Source organism: Populus nigra, chromosome 8 (genome assembly GCF_951802175.1).
Source record: "Populus nigra chromosome 8, ddPopNigr1.1, whole genome shotgun sequence".
Classification (NCBI taxonomy): Eukaryota; Viridiplantae; Streptophyta; class Magnoliopsida; order Malpighiales; family Salicaceae; genus Populus; species Populus nigra.
In genome coordinates, this window is record NC_084859.1 from 11308983 (window position 1) to 11323691 (window position 14709).

The window sequence follows — 14709 nt, forward strand, 5'->3', positions numbered from 1 at the left end:
TAAAATTATTTTTAACATTAATACATCAAAATAATCTAAAACATCAAAAACATATTAATTTAAAACAAAAAAAAAAATCAATTGTCCGACTGGATGCCAAACACTGTCCTAAGATCATAATCGAAAAGCAGCTATAAGGTTGGGCTGTTTGTCTTGGAAAAAAGCAGGTTGAAAAACTAAGACCAACGGGCACTAAGCATGAGGCCAAAAACAATGCGCACGGATAAAAAAGTTCATAATAATGAAGCAAAAATCTTAACGGGAAAAATCCCAATGCCTAACCTGCAAACATGACTATTCCAGAGTAGGCGTGACGCAAATGGATCAAACATCCTCAAAAACATTTCCAACCAGTCTGTATCTAAAACAACAACAATACAAACACCCTAAAGACAATAGAGTAGGTTCTTAACATCAGCTTAGCTCTCAGTTTGCTCCCTAAGCCTGCGAATTGTGCTCCTCACTGTCACAGCACTGGCAGTGTTCAAAGTGTAGGCACCACCAGCTTTGACTTTCCCACAGTCCTTGCATCCCCAAATTCCAACAGCCTTCCTCTTCACAGCATACTGCCAGCAGCACATAAGATTAGAAGACTACCATCATGTAACGCAGAGCAAGAAGGGACAACAATCACAGATCCACACACAAACACAGATGCTAAGTGCCTGCATATTAAAGCCCGTTTGGGTTTGGTATTGTGATGGTGGTTGGTTTTCAAAGTGTTTTTCACTTGAAATTCATCAAAATAATATTTTTTTTATTTTTTAAAATTTTTTACAACAGCCCATTAAAACAATCTAAAAATACTAAAAAAAAATAATTTGAAGCAAAAAAAAAGAAAAAATTAAAAAAATTTCAAAAGCGCTTTTCCACATCAAAAACAAACAAGCTCTTAGATAGAAATGATATAATTACTAACAGCTTACCTTCCCACAGAATTCGCAGAAAAACTTGCTGTGCTGACTAACCTCCATCTTTTTTATCTGCTTACGCAGACTGGCACCATACCTGGTACCTGCATCAAGAAAAATATTAAAACTTTTAATTTTCAATCCAAGAACCTAAACTTTGAATCAGAGACAGGAAACTAAACTAAGAATCACATATATATTGAAGTGAGAAACGAAGTCAGACCCCGTTCAGTTATCAAAAAATTGAATTAACTTATAAAACAATTTAAACGAAACCCAAGTCAAAGATCCTCAATTCTATATAATATTAGAAACACCTGAACTTTGAATCAAGCACAAGACACTGCACTAAGAGTGAGATTTTTCAGCATAGAATCATTCCATTTACATAGTTGTCATTACAAAGGCAAACTAAATGAACAAGGAACAAATATGAAGTGGGAAAACAATGTCAGGCCACATAAAGTAATTAATATCTGAATGATATTGTAGACAGGTCAAAGCTTCTTGATTTCAGTAACAGGTAGCAAACAACAAGTTTCTAGATCGCAATTATGGACAATACAATGTGTATGAGTAATAGATTGTCCCAGGTGATTGATAGACACATACCATATTTTCCAACAATTCCAGCCTTCTTTGTTCTCTTGGTCTGCAATCAAAACAAAAGATGCACAGCTTAAAACATCTAAATCCAAAACGAAGTATCAAGTGCTAACTGCAAAAATCCTAACAGATTCAAGGTCCTTGAATCGGAAACTTCTTCTAAGCAGCAACCGAAATAGGCAACTCTTACAACCAACGAACCCAAGGACAAAAAAGAAGAATAATCTATGTAAGAGAAATTTTAATCACGTATGCTATTACAACAACCTAATATATGATGGTAACATGTCACTTCTAAATTCAGAAAATGAAGTAAATAAGAGATCATCAAAATCCAATCGTCCCAAATATCTCCGAAGGTTAGCACTTACTAAATCAAGCAAATCAAATTGCAGTACTCAAATACCAACCTATAAAATAGCTAAGACGATCTTTGCAAAGACAAGAAAAAACCTAGTTTTAGAAACTGTTTTCCATCAAAACATAAGAAAAATACACAAAAAGATGGAGAGATGGAGGGAGTACCATTGTGGTTGGTTGCCTTGACGGGTCTCTGCTTGTGGACTGAAGGAAAGCAGCGGCTGGAAATAAGAAACCCCTGGCTAGGGTTTCTTTTATTCCCCTTACAAAAGCTTCGACTTGTCGAATGGGCTGCTAATTTAAATCCCATCTGGGCCCATATCCGTTTATGCGGTGGGTTTTTCTTTTTAACAAGTTTTTCTAGACTATGTTTGTTTAGGTGATAGTTTTCATGTTTAAGTATTTTTTATCATTGTGATATGTTTAGCTAACTATAAACCATACATTTTCATAGTTATGACCCATAAAAACCTGCGTTCCAACCGCAAGCGTAGCAAAAGCAACTCACACTTGCTTTTGAGTGTGGCTGTTGTTTAAAAAATGTGGTTTTATTTGTTTTTTCTTTAAAATTCAAAATTAGCCTTTATTGGTCTTCTCCTCTCATCGATCTTTCTTTTTGTCTTTACTGTGCTTCCCTCTCTCAACCTAACATGGACCACAAACCGTCTCCTTTTTTTGTTAGCGATCGAAGATCCCGGACATCTTTAGGAATAGTTGATTTTGTGAACAGATTTGTTGTCTTCTCCTCTCATTGATCTTTCCCTACTCTCTCCACCGTGCTTCCCTCTCTCATGCCAAGCTCATACAAACCTCACACACTCACCTTATTTTGTAGCCGATTCCCTGCTCATGCCATTGTTTTTCCCTTTCTCATTCTAACCTTACACAGACCGCACCCAGTCACTATTTTTTGTAGCCGATTGGAGATCACGGCCATCTACTAACAAATTTGTTGTGTAAGATTCCGCATCAGAAGTGAGCGTCAAGATCCAGGGTCTTATAAGTGCATGGCCACCTTGACTAGTAAGACGCATTTTAGAGTTATGCGTGGCTGTCAAGAACAAAATCATGAGGGGAACCTGGGTGGAAGCCCTGGATTTGGGTGGACTGGGAGGTCCAAAGCGGACAACATCTTGCTAATGAGGTGGGGTGTTACATTTAGTATCAGAGCCGAGGACGGCTCGTCTTAAGGTGGGGGGATTGTAAGATCTTACATCAAAAGCGAGCATCCAAAGCCAAGGTTTTATAAGTGCATGCTCACCTTGACTAGTAAGACGCGTTTTGGGGTTATGTGTGGCTGCCAAGAACAAAACCGCGAGGGAAACCTGGGTGGAAGCCCTGGATTTAGGTGAACTGGGAAGCTCAAAGTGGACAATATCTTGCTAGTGAGGTGGAGTGTTACATGTTGCCTTCTTCAACTCTTTTTCGCTGTTATGGTGCTTCAATAACCCAAAAATGGTTAAATACACGCTAACGCTAACATTATTATGATCTCCAAGGTAAATTTCTTGTGAATTCTTTAAAAAAACTTTATGTAACATCAGATATGCTGCAATAACCATACCTTTCTTCTTTCTTTTGTATAATTTATCTTGTTCTGTTTTGATTTAGGAACCAATGAGTTGACATCGTTGTATATTGGGAAGAATAACAAACCCCCGATCTGTGTTAATAATTTGTTCTGTTTTCTATCCGGAACCAAAAAGGGCTTGCAAATTTGTCTCCTAAAAAGCACAACAAACACTCGATCTCTATTTCGGTTGATCTTACAAATCAAGGTCATTTCCTGTGTATGGTTATTGGTGGGCGGATTTTGATGGTAAAGGAAGAAAAACTTGATGATCACCAATTATAGCCACAAAAAAGGTTGATTTTGATGTCAATGGGTTCCATTTTATACGAGGAGTTTAGCTTAGGTGTTATTGCCTTTCACCTTGTTTGAGATGGTAAATTTGAGCTTAAAAAATCTTTTGGTTTATGGGTTTTGGATTTTTAGGCAGGGTTTTTGTTTGTTTAAGGTCATTGATAGGTCTATCAAGGTGTTAATAGTTTTTCTAAGTATTTTGGGTTAAAAAAAATGGGTTGAAAATTAATTTTTTAGACAAAAAACCTAAGGCTTGAGTTTTCAACAACATTAAGATTTCTAAAAACTAGGTCAACATATGACGTGTTAGCTGCGTTGTTTTTTTTTTTTACCTTTAAATTAAAGAGTAGATGGCGTGTTGTCTGCTATTTAATATAAACAAAATATTAAAGAGGGAAAACAATTGAAAAAAAGAGAGATATAGCACGCGGGAAATGCCTTTTTAATGGGTCTAGCGGTGAAGTCAGGCCTTTTATGGGCCAGGCACTTGGGTATAGGCCTACACGCCGGGTCTGTTTGAAAAAAAAATATTGTTTAATATAAAAAAAATCTTATACACTTGGTTGAGATATAATTAAATGAAAGATAATTTTAAAAATAAAAAAATTGTTAGATCCATTAGGATGCATGACTCATAGCTCGGGTTTAATATATTAACTCGAGTTAATTTGAGTTTTTTTTTCTTTTTAAAATTAAATAATTTTATTTTCAATTTCATCTTTTAATATGAAGTTGATTAAGAATTGAATATCTTAATTTATTCCAGTTTATTTTTTATGAAGTTATCACAATTTCAAGACTTGAGTTAGAGATTTGATCGATTAACTCAAGTTGATGTAAATCGATCCAATATACTAATGTTTCAATATTTTTTTAAAAAATACCATCTAATATGTGTTAGCTTTTGAATTCTTGGTAAGTTTATTTCTCTTACCTTGATCTTTTTTCTGCATTTTAAAAAAAGATTAATCCGATTCATTTTTTTTGTGTTTTTTTTAATGATTCAATACAAAATTAATTCTAATAAGCAAAGTTATTAAACACAACTAGGTTTATTATTTATATTGAGAGATCATATATCTAGATATATATTTATCTCTTAAATTTTTAATTTTGTTTTTAGTTATTCTAATGAATTTTCTTTTGTATTTCTTATTATAAATGATTCTCAGTTTATTAATTAAATTAATGTATAGGGTTCTTGATTTGTGTTTAGAATTTTCTTTTAGAATAAAAACCACATTGTAAATGCTGCGCATTTGTTTTTGCATTGAATTTTTTTTTTTTTATCATGGTTAAGCACGGCCCATATAATTAGTGAATTAACTATATAGTGTTCTAAACTATAAGACTAATTAACCAGTTTTTATAAATTATAGGGCTAAGTTATAACTTAATTTTTTTTAAATCTCATAGCCAAACACTCTTCGCCGAATAATAAATATGTTTTTGATATTATGATCAAATTATTTTATTATTTAAAAAAAAATTTAAATATTTTTTTTTATTTTTAAAACCAATACAATAAAATTACTTAAAAATACTAAAAAAACACTAATTTGATATTTTTAATGCAATATAAATTTTTAAAATGCATCTACACATAGTTTTAAATACAAAAATAAATTTTTTTAAACTCCATTTGATGTTTAACATTGCGGTCTAGCCATATTTTTAAAAATATTTGAATCTTTTTTAATTTGAAATTATTTTTTATAATATTTTTAAATTATTTTAATATATTAAAATTTAAAATAATTTTTTTTAAAAAAATATTATTTTATCATTTTTCGAAATAACAAATATATGAAAGACAATTTTTATTAGACTTGCAGACTGGAATTAAGAAGCCAACAACAACAACAATAATAAAAATTCATCGGATAAAAACAAAATACTAAAAAAACAACGCCAAAACAGAACATTAACGAGGAGACATTTTCATACTTGCATAATTGATTTAGTTTTTTTTTTTTCATCTTTAAGATCGAGAGAAACTGTAAAACCTTGGATCTTGGTCCTTGATCGATTCCATAACCTACATTGTACGGATCGGATCAGGATTTCAAATCGTTGAATTTCTTTGTTTTTTTTTTGTGAATTCAAAATTCGTAACCCAAATTATAAAGTTACCAATTGCAATCTTAGGCATTTGTGTGAAGAGATTCAATTGAATTTTTGGTACTATTTGTATTCTCTACGAGATGCATTAGTAAATTTAATAGGATTTGATTAGTTTTCGAGCTCATTTTGAGCTTGATTGTTTGAATTCTTTTTTTATTTATATGTGCATTGAGGATTATTGAATTATAGGCAGAGATGGATCCTTTATCGTCGATCAGTGAAGAGCTAGCAGAGATCAATGGACAGATCGCCGATATTTTTCGAGCTTTATCGTAATTCTTCCTTTCTTTACAGTGTCTTTCTTTCTAATGTAATTGAATCAAATTAATGAACGCTGAAATATAAGCTTTGCATGTTCGTTAATTGAATTGTATGTCATTTGAAGCTGGAGAGAGATTTGTTGAATTTTTTTTAAGAGTCAATGTTCTTGGTTTAGTTGGTTAATTGGTATGGGTTTTGTAGAAAATTGACAATACATCTGCAGTTGTTGGTGGGTTAGTATGAATTGATAGTGAATGCAACGTGTTTGTGTTATTGTTGCAGAAATGGGTTCCAGAAATTGGAGAAGATTAAGGATGTCAATAGACAGAGTAGGCAGCTGGAAGAACTTACGGGGAAGCTGCGGGAGTGTAAGAGGTATTTGCGAATTGCACCTTCTCTTTAAATATCCTTATATATGCATGTTATTAGTTTGTATTTAACAGTTCAACATTGGCTGAATACAATTCCCAATTCGATATTGAATGAAAATGCAATGTTGGGTCGATTGTTAATTATGCTGATTCTTGTTAGGGATGATCTAGAACCAGGATGCATCAAATGATGGAACTCACCTTAGCGCAAAACATTTACTTTATGAATGACCAATCATGAAATGTATATTTTCCTTTCATTGTTTAAGCAGTTATTTAACAAAACTTACCTTAGCACACAACATTCATCCTCTGTTTCTTGGAAAAAGAAAATCATGTTTTATACAGTGCTGTTATGATGTCGGTTGTACTATTTGTTTTCCTAGCTTCTGTGAGAATTAGATGGTATAATTTAAGGGGTCTGGGAGTCTTTGACCAAATACAGAATTTTATTTACTGGTGTTTCTTTTATCAGGTTTCCTATCCATGTATTTTCAACTTATTTCTTATTCGGAAACTCAAATTCTTCTATAGTCAACTCCATTTCTGTTATCACAGTTCCACATTATAGGATGAATATATTAAGAATGTAGATACAGCAATGATTGTAAACCCTAAGAACCGAGTTGCTAAGATTGGATACAATTGAGGATCTAAAAGTCTATAGAGGAGTGACAATCTGGACATCCCATACAATACTGTTAGGTTAATAGGACAAATATTGCTGACACTTTAATTTTACTTTTTTTCTGTCAGTTCTCTTTCATACTTACTCAATTAGAATTAGAATCAGAATAATGTCCTCTTGTTTTTCAGGCTTATCAAAGAGTTTGACAGAGAAATGAAGGATATGGAGAGTAGAAATGATCCAGACACCAACAAAATGCTGAATGAGAAAAAGCAGTCAATGGTGGGCTTTTGATTTATCAAGAGTCTAATATTTTTGTGTCTCTTTGTATGTCTAATGATTTCTGAATGTTGCTGTCTTTACCATGCAGATCAAAGAGTTGAATTCATATGTTGCTCTTAAAAAACAGTAAGTTTGTCATCAGTTTCTAAGTTTCCATCTATGTTTAGTATGGCACCAAGAGATATTATCATGAACAAACTATGACATATTGTTCTTACAATTAAAACATGTAAAGACAATCTGATGTCTTCTTTTCTCTACTGGGTGAAGTAGGGAATGATATAATTGTTCATTCCAGTTATAGGATTATGAATTTTTTTTTTCCAAACTAAACACTAACTTAATTTCACTTTCTGAAGTTCATATTTTCATTTTCAGTCACAGAGAAATCTTTGAAAAAATTTTGCCAGTTTTTTTTCGAAAAACTTTATGAGTAATTTATCTGTTGGGTTAATATTTCTTTCAAACCTGACACCCCTTCCAGCCCAAAAGAAGAAAAAGAAAAAAGCAAAAAGTTGAAATTTGTTGATGCTTGTGGTAAATTGGCAACATCATATGTCCTGATATACAATGCCTTTTCTTTGTTGGTAGTGTGCATTTGTGCCTTTTCCTTCCACATTTCTTTTTACAATCTTCAAATCTGATTGTTAGTTGATTTTGAAAAGTTGAGTTTTGGTCCGCGAGTCTTCACCATGGTATGTCAGTGGCTCTTTTTTCTGGTCCTTGTACTAGAAATAGACATTCCTTGACGAGATTTTGTTCGAAGTTGTTTAACTTTCTCTCAACTAGCAAATTATATCTGGATGGTTAACGATTTTGGCTTCAAATTGATCTAAACTAACCACTGTTTCAGTTACCTTCGGAATGACTGAAGAATATATGTTCTCAAATTCTTGGTGAATTCACTTATTTATCCTTAAAATGGAAGATCATGGGATTTTGTCTCAGAATTTTGAAGGATAGAACCCATACATGATTGTTTGGATTTTTCTGAATAAAATATGTTGGTGATTTGTCCTGTTAATGATTTTGTTCTCTGTACAAGAATACTTCTGTTGCCTAAAAATATCTGATTTCTTTTATCATGTGTGGTTAATTATTTTACACGTTACCTATAATAATTAACAACTGTTTAATAATCTTTTGCCGTGCTTCTAATCCTTTGTTTGCTCTGTTTCGACATTGTTATGATGGTGATACAGATATGCGACCAATCTTGAAAACAACAAGAGAGTTGATCTCTTTGATGGGCCCAATGAAGAGTTACATGATGACAATGTGTTGCTAGCTTCGTGTAAGTTATGACCTTTTCAGCTGTACATGAATCTTTTCTTTGATATATAAGGGTAATGCTAAAATCTTAAGTTTTGAATCTTGGTGCAAGTAATCGTGTTAACTAACATTATTTTCTATGTTAATATTAGCATGAAGCTGTGGCAATAAATATGCAAGTACATGCTCGCTCACCTATTCACCCACTCGATATTATGTATAGAAACACCACCGCTTATTTTTGGTCATCTTGTTCTAGGGAAGTAAGTAAAAACATGAAAGTGATCTTGTTCCTTCACTAGAACTTCTATTTGCCTCCAAATTGTTACTGCTTCATCCAGCAATCCTGATTCCTTTTACTTTGAGTTAGATGTTGTAGTTCTGATGTCTTTTTGCTTCAATGAGTAGAGTTTCTTGGGGAATGTGAAGGGATAGCTGAACTTAGAAAGGGGAAATGGACCAAGGAGAACATCCATGGAAGGATAAGTGTCTGATGCACTCTTTTCTCCCTCCTTTTGTTTCTTCTCTGTCGAAGAGATCCAAGTGTCAAAACTAAGGGTTTCATGTATGGCAACCTAGCAGGCCGTTGACAAAGGGTCAGTTCATGTTCAGTATTTGAAGGTGGAATGCATTCACTGCAATGCCTGATATAAGTGGCGATGTACACCGTACATGTTGTCATTTTGTATTTTTGGGAGGCCTCTCGGACCTTGGGCTGCACAAATTGGGGGGGGGGGGTGGTGGGGTGGGGTTAGCCCACCGCTGTTACATAATAATCAAATAAACTGTTGTCATTAGGACTCGATCTTGCTTCACCAAAGGAAGCTACCGAGTACACAACCACTAGGCTATGCCAGCTTGTGTTACATGTTGTCATTTGAGGAGATGAATATTAACTCTAGCTTTTTCACCTTGTCTTTAATTTCTGAGAGTAGGGTTGGATCCATCTTTGTTGGGACCATGATAATGATTGTGCTTCCCACCCTAACCTTTTGCAATACATCCATCCACCCCTGATTGCAATGGAAATGCATTATTGATCATTCATTTGGTTATAGCCTTTTGTGGATATGATGTTGAACTGGATTGGATATGCCAGAGATTCATATGTTTTACAGCATGTCATCCTAAGTTTGTTCACTCCAAGCTTGAGATTTTCTATCAATTGATGCCTTGCCCAGAATAGCTATCAATAAATCATTGGATCCTTTTTAAAATGGTTCTTAGAAAATCTATTTTACCTGAAGAATGTGTAACATGAAAATGGTGACTGCTTTTAGATGGAAGAGTTCCAGGTAAAATGTAATAGATGATTTAGCAGAAGGGTATGAATGAGTTTGGGGCTCTCCTTGGAGATGTGCAAACTTATTGAATTTGACAGTTATGAATTGCAGCTTTCTGGTTTGCTTCAGGATTTGGCATGTAGTTTTTTGCACTTGAGGGATGGAGGGTAAAGGAAAGAAACTTCTAATGACATGGCAAAAAAAAGGGCATGGAAGTCACCATCTTGCTGGCAAAGGGAGCTATCTATAATAGTCCTTACTAACTTGTTTCACAAATAAGGATTTTTTTCTCTTTTATGTTCCAATATACCAATTCATTCCCTTTCTTAATCCTGTCCTGCATTTGATACAGTTAAAGTGTTATGTTTAACTGAACAAAATAGCAGGCATTATAATTGTTTTTTTGTGGAATTGTTTGTAAAAAAAAGCTATATATTTTTGCAGCTATGACAAACCAACAGCTAGTGGATCATGGAAATCAGATGATGGATGAGACTGATCAGGCAATTGAGAGGGGAAAAAAGGTTAGTTTGTGTTATGTGACATGTTTTTTTTCTTCATGCAATTTATGCACTCTTCAATTCTAGCCTTTCAGGGTGAGGCTGACTAACGCTTTAGGCGCCTTGTTTGTTTAATGGAAAGCACTTTCCTTACTTTCTCATGTTTTGCTACGTGGTGGAAAACTGTCAACAAAATTCACTTTCTAGGTCGAAGGAAAACTTAAGCTTTATATGGAGAAAATTATTTTATGGTTTAAAAGATTGAAAAACACTTTCCATGAAGGACCTAAAAACTAAAGTGGTACAATACTTCATTATTCTTATATATATATATATATTAATAAAATAATTTAAATTGTAATATTATTAGAAAATAATAAATTACTAATATATTTATATAGGACATAATATATTAGGAAAGTGTTTTCCATGAAATAAGTTACTGATTTTCTAACTCATTTTTCATAGTATAGTCAAACACTAACAAGTGTTTTTCAATTTATTTTTCATGACACTGCCAAATATTGAAAAATAATCCACTTTTTAGGAATTTGTTTTCCAAACAAAATTACTTTCTAGCAAACAAACGAAGCCTAAAATTTAAAAAATTTCTCCAAGATACCTCACCTCTTTTCATTTTCTGTTTGTCAGATTTAGATGGCTTGCCATATAATTTTTCATCCACTGGAAAGTTATACACAATTCTCTCAAAGTACTGTCTTTCTTGCATTTTACTTTCAAGGTTTAGCATTGTATCTGGCCCCAAAGCTTGGATGGCAGTCCTACCTTTTAATGAGGATTGAAAGAAATAAGAAAAAGCCTCATCCCCAAAGAGACGTTCTCTCGTCTTACAATAGTAATAAGGGAACCTCTAGAAGAGAAAATTCAGGGAGAACTGATTGATAGACGTGGAGGAAATTTCTTCAGCTTGCAGCATGTGTTCTCAGTACAGTAGCTTGATTCCCATGAACTGGTTGTTATATGAGGCAGTGCAGAGTTCCTGCATCACTTCCTGATCGTGTATTCTTGGGTGTAGCCTTTGAAATAAGAATGGTTAAAGCAGTAGGCGGGAAGCAAAAAGGGCTAACTAACAATCTGTAACTTGGTGGTAAATATTTAGGTCTTCCACATATGAACAGTTGAGATAAAGTGATTCAATTACTGGAATCAAAAGGAAAAAAACAGAAATCTTTGTTCCTCTGAACCTTGAACTTGATTTAGAAGGGCAGGTGGTAAAAGTTTGACCCTATTAAACAATGATGGTGTTTCATATAGGTCTTCTACATACGGACATTGACATGGAGCTAAAGTGATTCAGTTACTCAAAATTCAAAGGAGAAAAATAAGCTTAGTAGCTTAAAAGCTCAAACTTGATGCAGAAGTGCTTGCTTTCCTGAAACCTATTGTATTCTTACTTTTGAACTCATTGTTTGTATGATTGCATAGAAGAAATGCTACTGAAAATGCTTGCTAATCTTATACCTGTTTCAAATCAAGTTTACATATTTCAAATTACCACAACACCTACCTCATTGCCTACCTATCAGAATCTAAAGTATGTCCAACCCCCTGCTGGCCAAAGGGACCTCAGCACCTCTGACCTAGACCTCTTTTAACTTATAAGCTCCAAACTTGCTATTGTTCCCAAATAAGGTAGAGTCTAGTCACTCACCTCTCTGGCTCTGTTATGGATTGCTTGCCTTATGATGAAGTTGGCTAGATTCTTTGCAGCTTTTATATTTCCTGTACTATGAGGACCAACATGTATAGAGATATGAGAAGCCAGTGTAGCATTTAATAGTTTTGCTAGGATAATAGCTGAACTTTCAGAAGCTTTTCTCTAACCTTTTGATAAGATGAAAGCTCAATACCTAATTTCTCCCTGGATTTTGTCCCTGAAAAATTCCAAAAATTCCAAAAGCTATTGATTACCACTCCCCATGAGCCCTGTGGAAATTAAAAGGAAATCGTAGAATGGTATCTCTTCTTTCTGAGTTTGACATTTGACTTCTATGTTTTTTCTATTTTATGCTAGGTTGTTCAAGACACCATCAATGTTGGAACAGAAACTGCAGCAGCTCTTAAGGCTCAGGTATATACTTTGACAGCATCCGAAAAGTTAACATAATTTTACTTTGTAATATCCTGGAATTGGTAGTTGCTTTTCCTTTCAATAGAAAAGGCAAACAAAAGTAAAATTTTGATATTGCAATGGCCTGTAAACTAAGACCATTTTTCTGTGCAGACTGAACAAATGAGTAGGATTGTTAATGAGCTCGACTCTATCCATTTCTCAATCAAGAAAGCTTCGCAAATGGTGAAGGAAATTGGTAGGCAGGTCAATTTCTAAAATATCCACTTCCTTTTCTTTCATATTCCAGGCCTAGGTATAACTTCTTTTTACTCACTCCTAGTTTTTCCACCAGGTTGCAACTGACAAGTGCATTATGGCATTACTCTTCCTTATTGTTGTTGGAGTCATAGCAATCATTATTGTGAAGGTATTCCACTTACTCGATTTCTTTTAAATTGAACTGTATTTTTTAACCAATGGAAGTTTGCTTTTGTTGTCTGCTCTTAAATTATGTTAATCTCTGATTTTTTCCCTAATCTAGACATAGAATCATGGACACACTCTTAACTGTTTGTTATTGGTGTCGGAGGTGTCTTAGCCTATTACCTTTTCCACATAACATCTTTTGCGGTTCAAAATAAGCAGCCTCCTGGTAATAAATTGAGCTTCCTTCTTAGATTTCGTATCTGTAAGAGCTGAAAAGAAATCTCAAAGAGTTGTTGTGTAGAACTAATCCACCTTTAAGATTGATGAAACCCCCCCCCCCCGTGGATACTAGCTCTGCTCTACAGACCCCAAAATATTGGGATCTTTACTGGGTAATGGCCTTTATATTCTAGGTATCACTTTGAGATTGCTGACAATCTCATATTTGCAATTCATGATGGACTTTTGCATTTTTTATTTAGGGTTGAAACATGTCCATGAACAGCGGTTTGAATTTATGGAGTTCATTTGTTAAGGAATTTTAATTATTGCTTGAAGTTTAGTTATCTCACTTATTTTCATGGGATATCTCGCGGATTGTGGAAGCTGCAGAGGTTTCATTTTCAGCCGTCGCTTCAGAAAATATAAAGTGTCTTACAATTAAGACCCTGAATCTAAGATCCTAATGTACATCTTTTAACCTCCATCACTGCAGTCACAACTCTGCAGATATAGGAATTTATACACGATCAAGTCAAAGGTTTTTTGTCATACACTATGAATTTGGATCCTGCAATTGGTTGAAGCAGTCTAAGTAATTGATTTTCAAATTATTTTAGTTGGGATCCATAACTACATTCAAGTTGTTATGGAATAATGTCTTAAATTACATTAGAGTTCAACTTGATTGAAGATTGATTTCGTGGTGAAAAGTGTCCTCTCTATGTGAAGACCCGGCTACGGTTTGACTAGATTGCTTATTACACGACAAATCTTGTGCTCTCTTCAAAACACTATTTGTGAAGCTGACTAGCTCACTTCAACTATCTGTTTGTGTCAATGTATTTTCTGTAAATATTCAATTATTTATCACTGCCCTTGATTTTTCAGCTCGTGAACCCAAGCAACAAGGACATTCGGGATATTCCAGGATTAGCCCCGCCTGCACCGTCTCGCAGATTACTTTGGAATCCTAATCAAGAAACAAGTTAGAAATGGGATTGTCAGGATCTACTGCAACCCAATCATTTTGGATACTGTTGGCAGCAACCAGTACTACAGAATTAGCCTGGTGGAGTGTACTCAGTGTGTTTTCCGGCTTAAATACCAATCTTCTGAGAGAAATTTATTGACTTGCATCAATTGGAAGATTTCTGCACAAATATCTTTCAACAGAGTGAAAGTAAGATTATCCGCATGCGAGAGCAACTTTTTTTGTATTTGAGATTGTAATGGTTCACGGATCTGTATAATCACCCTCGTATGATTGTAGTTTCATAAATTGTTTTATTTTTTTATTTTTTTATTTTAAATGGGGTTTCATTGAAATCAGTGTGGCGCCCGTCTTTCCCAGAGTGTTTGAATTTTTAGAACCTGTTGCTTTCCTCAGCCGTCACCCATGGAGGAACGAGGGGATCCTGAATTCGATGAGACACAGCACGTCTATATTCCCTGAAAGAGCGGAGACAATGCGAGGCATGATCACATTGAAATTTGAACTCGGAGGAGTCCCTTTCTCAGTGTTTCT

The 14709-nt window shown here is 34.3% G+C and overlaps 2 protein-coding genes across 2 annotated transcripts; one reads left to right on the plus strand and one right to left on the minus strand.

Moving 5' to 3' along the window:
* Positions 1-222: 222 nt before the first annotated feature.
* On the minus strand, positions 223-2186 carry LOC133702060 (large ribosomal subunit protein eL43). The gene is made up of 4 exons (XM_062126240.1): positions 2043-2186; positions 1524-1563; positions 927-1015; positions 223-566 (listed from the first exon to the last, which is right to left on the minus strand). The coding sequence occupies exons 1-4, from the start codon at positions 2043-2045 to the stop codon at positions 420-422; spliced, it is 279 nt and encodes a 92-aa protein (XP_061982224.1). The 5' UTR covers positions 2046-2186; the 3' UTR covers positions 223-419.
* A 3415-nt stretch (positions 2187-5601) lies between these two features.
* LOC133700339 (novel plant SNARE 11-like) lies at positions 5602-14510 on the plus strand. The gene is made up of 10 exons (XM_062123837.1): positions 5602-6137; positions 6409-6501; positions 7314-7407; positions 7496-7533; positions 8610-8701; positions 10407-10486; positions 12498-12554; positions 12708-12800; positions 12889-12963; positions 14073-14510. Exons 1-10 carry the CDS (start codon positions 6061-6063, stop codon positions 14172-14174), a joined length of 801 nt encoding a protein of 266 aa, XP_061979821.1. The 5' UTR covers positions 5602-6060; the 3' UTR covers positions 14175-14510.
* Positions 14511-14709: the final 199 nt, after the last annotated feature.

Excerpts from the sequence above, each read along its gene's own strand:
- LOC133700339 (XM_062123837.1), top strand. The coding sequence starts at position 6,061 with ATGGATCCTTTATCGTCGATCAGTGAAGAGCTAGCAGAGATCAATGGA. Across the intron at positions 8,702-10,406 it reads CAATGTGTTGCTAGCTTCGT|CTATGACAAACCAACAGCTA; the intron begins GTAAGTTATGAC and ends ATATTTTTGCAG. Across the intron at positions 12,555-12,707 it reads CAGCAGCTCTTAAGGCTCAG|ACTGAACAAATGAGTAGGAT; the intron begins GTATATACTTTG and ends TTTTCTGTGCAG.
- LOC133702060 (XM_062126240.1), bottom strand. Across the intron at positions 1,016-1,523 it reads TGGAATTGTTGGAAAATATG|GTACCAGGTATGGTGCCAGT; the intron begins GTATGTGTCTAT and ends TTCTTGATGCAG. Across the intron at positions 567-926 it reads TCTGCGAATTCTGTGGGAAG|TATGCTGTGAAGAGGAAGGC; the intron begins GTAAGCTGTTAG and ends TGCTGCTGGCAG.